Below are 9,456 nucleotides of genomic sequence, written 5' to 3'. Positions count from 1 at the left end.
CTCCTCCCCCCACCTTCCTCCCTTCTCCCACTGACAATGTGAAAAAACAACCCTTAAGATGTTCAGTCTGTTTACCACTTCCATAATAACCTTGTTCAGTCCATTTAGAAAGAGAAGTCTCTTCTTGCTCGTGCTATGAAACCATTATCACAACGAGACAGCCGCCCACTTCCAAATATTGTTCAGTCCATTTAGGAAGAGGAGTCTCTCTGCTCACGATGTGAGTCCCTTCCCCCGACTTGCAGCTTTTCCCGCAACTGCTTTCGAGGGTCCACTCTTGAAGTTTTTTGGGTACAATTTTAAGGTTGAGCCGTTCAGAAACAAAACCAGAGGCCCTTCTCCTTCCCTGGGAGCAAAGGGTCTTCCTTATCTTCATCGTTAGGACTATCTCTGGGAGCATCTCTAGGGACTGAGGTTTTCTCCTTTCCCGTTTGGAGCAAAAGTCCTCATCTGGTTCATCTCTCCCTGTCCAAACTTCTCATGAAATTACAGCTGCGTCAGCATCTGCCTATCTCAGCGCAGGTGCTTTTGCTTACGAGTTGAACACTCCACCCCCCATATCTTCATGAAATTACAACAGGATACTCTGATATATCATAGCTTCACAACAGAATTTCAGCTTTAAGCATCTCCTCTCTCTCTTCCCTCAGGTTTTCAGCTCTTCACAGCAATAAAAAGGGTTAATCTCACCTCGGCCTTGCAGCTTTGCAGCTGGAATGTTGAATGTTTCTTATCGCAGTGGAGAGGGGGGAGAGCCGAGCCGCTCCGGCTGCCCACGGCAAGGCAGTGGGGGGGGTTCCATGGCTGGAACAGGTCCATGGCTCCAGGATGGCCGTGGCCCGGCCCAGCCTGGCCCAAGCAGGGCCTGGCCGGTCCCGCTGGCCCCCACACGGGGCCCGCAGCCACCTGTCCCAGTGCCGGAAACGAGGGAGAGCTTGGGGGGGAGTTTGTCTGTTCTTAAGTGTGGATCACAGAGGTGGTCACAACTATAAGTGGCTTAAAGAATTGTCCATATTCAAACAGGCCAACTGATAGGTTCTATCAGTTCCCAGAGGAAACTGTAAGCACCCCTTAGCAAGGACATCCCTTCCGGGACTATGCTTGCTAACCTATGACAATTTTATATGTACATTTTTGGTATATTTTTTTATATGTATCTTGGTATATATATTTCATATATAAATATATCTTGGTGCACAAGTCTGTTGAGGAGCAGCTGAGGGTGATTAGCCTGGAGAAAATGAGGCTTGGGGAAGATCTTATCCTCTCTACAACTCCCTGAAAGGAGGTTGTAGCCATGTGGGGGTTGGTCTCTTCTCACAGGTAACAAGCAAAAGGACAGGAGGGAACAGCCTCCAGTTGCTCCAGGGGAGGTTTAGTTTGGATATTAGGAAAAAATTTCTTCCCTGAAAGGGTTGTCAAGCATTTACAAGGGCTGCTCAGGGAAGCAGGAGGTATTTAAAAGAAGTATAGATGTGGCACTTGGGGACATGGTTTAGTGGTGGCCTTGGCAGTGCTGGGTTAACAGTTGGACATATTAATCTTAGAGGGCTTTTCTAACCTCAAAAATTCTATGCTTCTAAAGATAGACCTGTGGGGTCTGTTAGAGGAGGTCTGTGGGGACCTTAGAGCCCCTTCCAATCCCTAAAGGACTGCAGGAGAGCTGGACTATTACAGAGGCATGTAGTGGCAGAACAAGGGGGAGTGTCTTTAAACTGGCAGAGGGCAGGTTTAATGAGATATAAGGAAGAAAGTTTTTATCGTGGGAGTGGTAAGACACTGGCACAGGTTGCCCAGAGAAGCTGTGGATGCCCCATCCCTGGAAGTGTTCAAGGCCAGCTTGGATGGGGCTTGGAGCAGCCTGGTCTTGTGGAAGGTGTCCCTGCCATGATAGGGGTTTGGACTAGGTAATATTTGAAGGTCCCTTCCATCCCAAGCCATTCCATCATAGGATGATTCTGTGGTGTGCTGTGTGATACCTGGTGTGAGCCCCTGACCTGCACTCTTGGCTGCCAGGAGGAGATGGCCTTGCAGGAGGAGATGGCCTTGTAGGACAGGCACAGGCACAGGCACAGGCTGGGTGGGGTGGGGTGGGGCTGGCTCAAGCACTGCAAATACCCTGAAGCCCAGTGTGCTCCTTTCCTATCAAATTCCGACAGAAATCACACCACCTGTTCAAGCACTGAAGTGAAGCAGCTTATTTTGCCATCTCACACCAAGGATGACTCCAGCACAGCAGCTTAGTGACTCACTCCTCAAAATCTAAGATTAGGGCCCAATGCCTCCCACCCTTCAGGGCTCACCAAGCTACATCCTCTCCCAAGTGGTGCTGCCCTGCCTGCCCCTCTCTTCCACTGCTGCATAGCCAGTGCCCATGCTCCTCCTGACAAATCTGTTTTGGGAGAGAAATACCCTCTTTAGGACACTTATCCTCATAACTGAGCCCAGGGCTGAGGGGTATCAAATGCAGAACCCATTTGACCAACTTCCTCACTATGTTCCATTTTTGAACTTCTGCAACTTGAGGATGAAGCTCAGAAGAAGATGGGATTTTTTTTCTTTGTTCCCTTAATAGCCTTTCCTGAAGGATGGTATTTAAATGGCCCCATTTGGAGTGATCTCCCCTCTTTGACTCTCTCTAGGGCTGTGTTAGTGGGTCCCCAGACCATTCTTTTGGGATTTGTGTTTTCCCCTTCCCCTCCAGGTGTTGCAGGAAGCTGAATTTCAGCACCACATCAAGCCCTGAGATTTCAACCATCTTCAGGCCACCTTTGCTCAAATCCCCTACAATGTGCTCCCAAGTGCTGGAATTAGACAGGAGCTGGCAGGGGGGAGGATGGGACCTGCATCACCCCAAAGCTCAGTGAGGGCATCTGGATGGGGATGGGGCAGGGGGTGGCCATCCTGGTCTGCAGAAGCAGGAGGTCATGGGGACCATGTTGCAGATCCTGCAGGTGCTCCTGAAGGCTGAACCTGTCCAGAGGAGGTGGAAAGACCCCACACCTAGACTTGTATGGCTTAAAACCCTGAGCCAAAGCAGCCAGGGAATTCCTGTATTCTGGATGATGCTGCAAAGCCCTCCTACATGCCCAGTTCCTGGCACTCTTCTACCTCCCCACTGCTGAGGCCCCAAACACCACCACCCTGAGTAAAAAACAACCCCTGTGAGTTTTTCCCCAGTGTCTTGACAGCATTTCTCTCTTCCCAACCTTGCAGGATTGGCCATTTGATGATGGAGCGCCTCCTCCCAGCAAGATTGTGGAAGACTGGCTCAACTTGTTGAAGACCAAGTTCTGCGAGGACCCCGGCTGCTGCGTGGCCGTGCACTGTGTGGCCGGCCTGGGGCGGTGAGTCCGAGCCCAGCACCCCAGCTGCCACCCTCCATGAATACAGGAGAGGGAAAACCATGCCAGCTCTCCTCCTTCCCTTCCCCAGCCCTACTTTGAACAGGGTTTTATCCCAGATGCCCTCTGTGAAGGCAGAAGAGGGAGGACCATGCCTATGCTCCTCCTTCCTTTCCCCAGTCCCTCTTTGAAGAGGGTTTTGTGAAACCTTAGTGGGAGTAGGTGTTGATGGGGGGGATCTGCTACCTTGAGCTTCTCCTTGAACTTTAAATGATGGATATCAGCCTCTGGGCTGTGTGACTGGGGAGTGACAGCCACTGCTTTTGCCTTTCAGCGCTCCCGTCCTCGTCGCGCTGGCCTTGATCGAGAGTGGGATGAAGTATGAAGACGCCATCCAGTTCATCCGACAGTAAGTGCAGCAGTGTTGTGGTGTCAGAGCAGAAAGTCCCTCTCTGAGTTTTCCCCTCCATGTGTTGCAGGAAGCTGAATTTCAGCACCACATCAAGCCCTGAGATTTCAACCATCTTCAGGCCACCTTTGCTCAAATCCCCCCTACAGTGTGCTCCCAAGTGCTGGAATTAGACAGGAGCTGGCAGGGGGGAGGATGGGACCTGCATTCCCTCTCTGAGGGAATGGAGAGACCTGGCATGTCCCAGGGTTTTTTTTTTTTTGTGACACCGGGGTTCTCCTTTGGGTTCTCTCCTTTGGGAGTGGGAAAATGAGGCATTGGTATGGAGCACCCTGTGCCTTTGCAGCAGGGCTGCAGGAGGCTGGGGCAGCATCCCTGAGTTTTTGGCAGTCACCCCACCTCCCTCCCCCCTTCCCTCCCCACTCTCCATGTCCTGGGACTCCCAGGGTGGATGAGAGAGGAAAGCTGCTGGGGTCAGTGCCTGTCTCCATCCCTGGAGGGTGCACCTGGCTTCAGCCTCCAAAATCCTTTCGTGCTCCAGACAGGGGGGCTCAGCACCCCGACAGGGGTGGTTTGGGTTGGGGGGGATCTCATGTCACACCTCTGACTGTTCTGGCCTTTCTCTGTCCCCACAGGAAGCGCAGAGGAGCCATCAACAGCAAGCAGCTGACGTACTTGGAAAAATACCGACCAAAGCAGAGACTCCGATTTAAGGACCCTCATAACCACAAGAACAAATGCTGCATCATGTAACCTCAATGACCTCTTGCCAAAATCCGTGCACAGACCCCCGGGCACTCGCACACATCCCACCCCCTCACCTCCTCGCCCAGCCCTGCGCTCCCCACGCGCTGCCCCTCTGCCAGGGCTGGGCTGAGGACATGGAGCATCTCCAGTGTGTTCCAGCACTCACAGCACACTCATCTTGCTGGATCCCCAAAAAAGGCTGCTGTCTCCAGCTGCAGCACCGAGGAGGGAAGGCAGCACTGCCCTCTGACTCTTGATGTTAGCAGGCAATGAGCTCATGTGACCATTCTTCATCACCACCTCCTCCCCCCCTTCCCCTCCTGTTGCACTGAGAGGGGTGGGAAAAGGGTGCTTGGTTTGGGGTGATGCAGACAGGGCTGTGCCAGCTGAGAAGGGATGGGGGTGCAGGAGGGCCAGAGCACCCCCAGAAAAACCTTTCCCCACCTCTTCCCCATAAATAAGGGCTGAAGCAGCGGGGATGGAGGTGGGGATGGCACAGTGGCCTCAGGGGGGAAGGTGGTGATAGCAGGGAGAGGTGACAGGGGCTCTTAGCTCAGTGCTGGCCTTGTGACCAGGGGAAGGGCTGAGCTAAGACCCCCAGCATCACTCCCTTTCTCCTGGCCCCTCTGTCACCTCACCACCTCCCTGTTGCCTCAATGCCAGCTGGGACGCTGCAGATGGGGCTCGTTGGGGGCTTGCTGCAGTGAAGGCAGAGCCCCTGGGAACCTTGGGGACCTCGGCAGGGCTTTTGAGGCACTCAGCTTTGCTGGGATGCTGGATCAGCACTGGGTCCCCCAAAGTGTGGGGTGCTCTTACAGTTTCCAGATTCAGTGCCCAGGGTGGTGGGTTCTCTTCTGTCAAGTCCCCATCCCTGAGCTGTGGCACAAACCCCAGTTCTGGCTGCAGTGGCCTGGGGACACAACATGCCTCTCAAGGCACAATCATGTCCTCCACCATTGTGTTTGCTGGCCAAGGGGCTGGGCTGCAGCTTTCCTAGGGGATTTTGGGTGTTCTGGCAAGAGCACATCACCTAATTTTGCACCTGCCTTTTCCATATCTGTACCGAGGCGCCTGGCAGCCCTTGGCACATGCCCTGATGGGGTGGGCTCAGAGCTGCCACTGAGCTGGGACATTAAACATCTCTCAACTTTCTGCCTTTGAACGCTTGCAGCAGCTGGAGCAGTGGGCACGTAGGGGGGGTGGGAATGTTTTTTTTTCTTTTAACGAGGATAAAAAGAAATTTGCTAATTAAAGGAAAAAAAGAACTTAAACAAACCAACCTGTTTGTCTTCCGCACATCCTCTGGCCTTTCTTTCTCCCATCACTGCCCAGCAGAGCCTGGGAGGTGACCCATGGTCCCCCAGACTGATCCCTACCACTGTGTCACAGCTGGCTGCCATCCACTGTCACCAGGACATATGTGTGGCCCAGGGGATGCTCCAGGTGTCCTTTGAGCTGACTGCTGCTCACCCCTCAGCTGCAGAGGATCACAGCTGCTGGGACAAGGAGGGCTGGTCATCCACCTCCTGGGGTTTTAGGCTGCCCAGCTTGAGATGTCTTCAGTGCCATGTGTTGGGTGTTTTCCAAAGGTTTCTGTGCCTTCCAAAAGTAGATACCCAGAGAAATTCGGTTCAGGGGGTTCCTCCCTTGGGACAGGTGGGGAGGAAGGGTGGTTAGACACCTTCAGTACCTGCAGAAGGTCGGGGACTGCTTTGTACCGCCACATGGGTGGGCAGAGGAGATGTTTGGAGCTGTTCCCAGCACCACTTCTGTCCCGATGGGGGCCAACCCCACTGCAGGGCAGGGAAAGCCATCCTTTGGGATAAGCTGTGGTGCTGAGTGAGGTGGGGACCCTCCACACATGGCCCTGGAGTTGTCACACCACACACCCCGGGCTTCTCCAAGCGTCCACATTGTGAGGCAGCCCTCACTCCCTTGAGTTTCTCTTGCCCTATCCCAGGCTGTTGGTTCCTATGACTCGTGGAGAAGGCAGCAATGGTCAAAGGGTCTGTGTTGGTTGGGAATGGTGTAGAATTGGGCTGATAAAAAGGCCTGACCCTGTATTAGAGCACCCTGATGGGTGGGTCGCCATCCCCTTCCTGTTTGGGTCTGTCCTCCTGCTGCTAAAATAGGTGCTGCTTCATCCCCAGGGACATAGGAGGTGGCTCAGCATTGTGGTGGTGACAGCCTCAATCCCTGCTAGCCAGGAAACCTCCCGATCCCATACCCTTCCTTGTGGGAACTGTTGCTTTATAGGCTTGGAGATGTTTCTGACCTGGCAAGATGAGTTTTCCTCACCCATGCTCATGGCAGCATCACCTGGAACATGGCCCAGGGCCAGAGGTCCTGGGATTCAGCCACAATGCCTTTGAGTTGGAGTCAGGCTGGGGACAGAGGGGGTTGAATTCAGCCTCCTTTGGCCACTCCTGAGCCAGTTCAGTCAGGCCTCAGCTTGGGGGGCTGGTTTAGAGGGAAGACCATGGGGCAGGCTTCACTTTATGTAGCATCAACCCAATCACCTTAAAATCAGGGAGCTTCTGGTATAAAAGCAGTCCTTGACCTGGCCATGTGGCCAAATCCTGAGGGCCTCTGACTGGCAGAGTGGCATCTTGATCCTCTTCAGTTTACGAATCACTGGAAAAAAAAAAAAAACCACCAAACTAAATCATGCTGCTTTAATTGTCCTAGATCTTCTTCCTTTTTTTTTTTTTTTCCATGGAGATCTCCCCCTTAACCATAAAATGTGCTGCTGCCATAGAAAGGACACCTTAGCAGCCCAGGAGCTGCTGTCTTGCATGGAGGGCTGAATTCAAAAGTTTCTCTGGGTTGGACTGCCAAATACTTGGGATTTTTTTAATATGGACTTGGGCTCCTTCCTGTGAGGTACCAGCTTCTCAATGTTTCAGCCTCTAGAGAGGGTTACAGAAGCAACAGGCTGGGGAAATTGAGGGGTCTTCCAAGGGGGATTTGGGTTGGAAATCTGAAAGAACAGCTCAGAAGTCTTGAGACAGTTGGGAAGAGGGAAAGTTGAAGCTCAGTAGACAGCACCAGAGGAAGGCCTAAGCAGCCAAGGGCTCATGGTTTGGGCTGGTCTCGGGGTCTCTCCTTGTACACTAATCCTCATTTCACCTCAAATGCCAAGATGCTGAAAAGAGAGCCTTAAAAATCTGATGTTATTTGCCAGTGCTGTTCCTACTCCGGTTGTTTCCATTGAGTCCTGGCAGATGTCACAGGGAACAGACACCCCCAGGGCTTTGGCTACAAACCAGCCACCTCATCCTGCCCTTTTCTCCAGAAGCAAAGGCTCAAACTGGGTTTTATAATTTCTCACCCCTATCCACCCCCTCACCCTCCATGGAAAGCCACCATCCTCCCATAATTTGCAGGGACAAGGTTCCAAACTGGTGCAAGAACTGTGGAGACCCAAGGGATGGCAAAGCAGAGATGCCCCAACCATCAAACCAAGAGCCTGTAGCCTTTACCCAGGCGTCAGTCATGGTTGAGCCTCATATGAGGGAATAAATCTGACCAGGAATTTGTAGCTGTGTCCTCTCATCAGTGGCACACAGCACACATATGCCCTCAAATATCCCTTCTGTTGTTTGTTTTCCAGTCAGATGGAAACACGTGGAGGGGGCGGGATGGTGGGAAGGCAGAAATGTGGCCATCACAAATGTCCAGCTCTTCATTTAAGAAGGTTCTAGTGACACACATTTAAAGACTTTGCATTTTTAAATTCATGTTATGAGTCTTGCAGTAAGGCTGACACTGTGGTGCTTGGGCTGGGAGCTTCAGAGGTTTATGAGGAACAGCTTTCCCGAGAAAGCAGAGTCTGGCTCTATCCACAATAGAACAAGTAGTTTCCTTTTTTATTTTTTTCATTGGGTTTGTTTGGTTTTTATTAGTCCCAGTGGGAAAGCACACAGGGAGATTCGTGACTTCCATGCAGTTTCCAAGGTCTTGTATCTTATTTGCTGCCAGCACGCTGGGTAGGTGCAGCTTGGCGGGTGGGTTTGGATGGGATTCTGTCTGGTGGGAGACAAATGTGGCTGGTTTCTTGGTGCAGAGGGGGGTCCTGGGCTGGGCTCTTGCAGACATTCCCGGGGAGGGGGCGTTCTGCCGCTTCCCTTCAGACGATGATCTCCCAATGAACTCTCCACTTCCCTGCTGTTCCTTTCTGTGCAACAAAGAACTGCATATTTTCCTTTTTAACCCCCTGGGCGGCCATAGTAGTGTGTAGATTAAGCCCAGATGACTTTTTTTTGTTGGGTTTTTTTTGGTTGGTTTTTTTTTTTTGGTCTGAGCCATAGCTAAATTATTGTACCCAATGCTTTTTGTATCAGACAGCATCACTTTGAATATGCAGATGAGGTATAGGATCTTGACACTTTATAACCTTTTTAAAAAGAAACTTGTCTGTTTACTTAACATCTTGTGTAAAAAGGAAAAAAAAAATGTACGCCTTCGGTAATCTTTTTTTGGTTTTTTGAGTTTTATGAAATTACGGTGGTTACACTCCAGCAGCGAAATAAAAAGCGTTCACTGTTTTGTACATCCCTGTGTGCCTGGTGCTGCTAATGGGAGTTATCAGGATGTGGGAGGAAAAGGCAGAGCTGAAGTCTGGCCAAGGGTGGAAGTGTCTGGGGGAGTTTGTTCCGACTGGAAAAGAGAGGGCTTCAGGAAGACCTCAGAGCACCTCCCAGTGCTACCAGAGAACTGGAGAGAGAGACTTTTGCAAGGGCCTGGAGTGACAGGACAAGAGGGAATGGCTTCAAACTGACAGAGGGTGGTTTTAGATTAGGTATTAGGAAGAAATTCTTCCCTGTGAGGGTGGGGAGGCCCTGGCACAGGTTGCCCAGAGAAGCTGTGGCTGCCCCATCCCTGGAAGTGTTCAAGACCAGCTTGTACGGGGCTTGGAACAGCCTGATCTAGGGGAAGGTGTCCCTGGCCATGGTG

The 9,456-nt window shown here is 51.9% G+C and overlaps 1 protein-coding gene across 2 annotated transcripts in view; it reads left to right on the top strand.

Moving 5' to 3' along the window:
* PTP4A3 (protein tyrosine phosphatase 4A3) overlaps positions 1 to 9,052 on the top strand; it is a 44,104-nt gene extending 35,052 nt beyond the window's left edge. For both annotated transcript variants that reach the window (XM_042035968.1, XM_042035967.1), the window contains exons 4-6: positions 3,217 to 3,347; positions 3,679 to 3,753; positions 4,389 to 9,052. In XM_042035968.1, coding sequence (XP_041891902.1) covers positions 3,217 to 3,347; positions 3,679 to 3,753; positions 4,389 to 4,506 — 324 coding nt within the window. In that variant the 3' untranslated portion in view covers positions 4,507 to 9,052. The remainder of the gene's footprint in view (positions 1 to 3,216; positions 3,348 to 3,678; positions 3,754 to 4,388) is intronic.
* The last annotated feature ends 404 nt before the right edge of the window (positions 9,053 to 9,456 follow it).

The sequence above is a fragment of the Corvus kubaryi genome, unplaced genomic scaffold (assembly GCF_017639235.1).
Source record: "Corvus kubaryi isolate FWS band 111438036 unplaced genomic scaffold, C.kubaryi_AGA036_p1.0 37385, whole genome shotgun sequence".
In the NCBI taxonomy this organism is placed as follows: domain Eukaryota; kingdom Metazoa; phylum Chordata; class Aves; order Passeriformes; family Corvidae; genus Corvus; species Corvus kubaryi.
The sequence above is the reverse complement of the archived record's forward strand: the minus strand, read 5'-3'. Positions and strand labels throughout refer to the sequence as shown.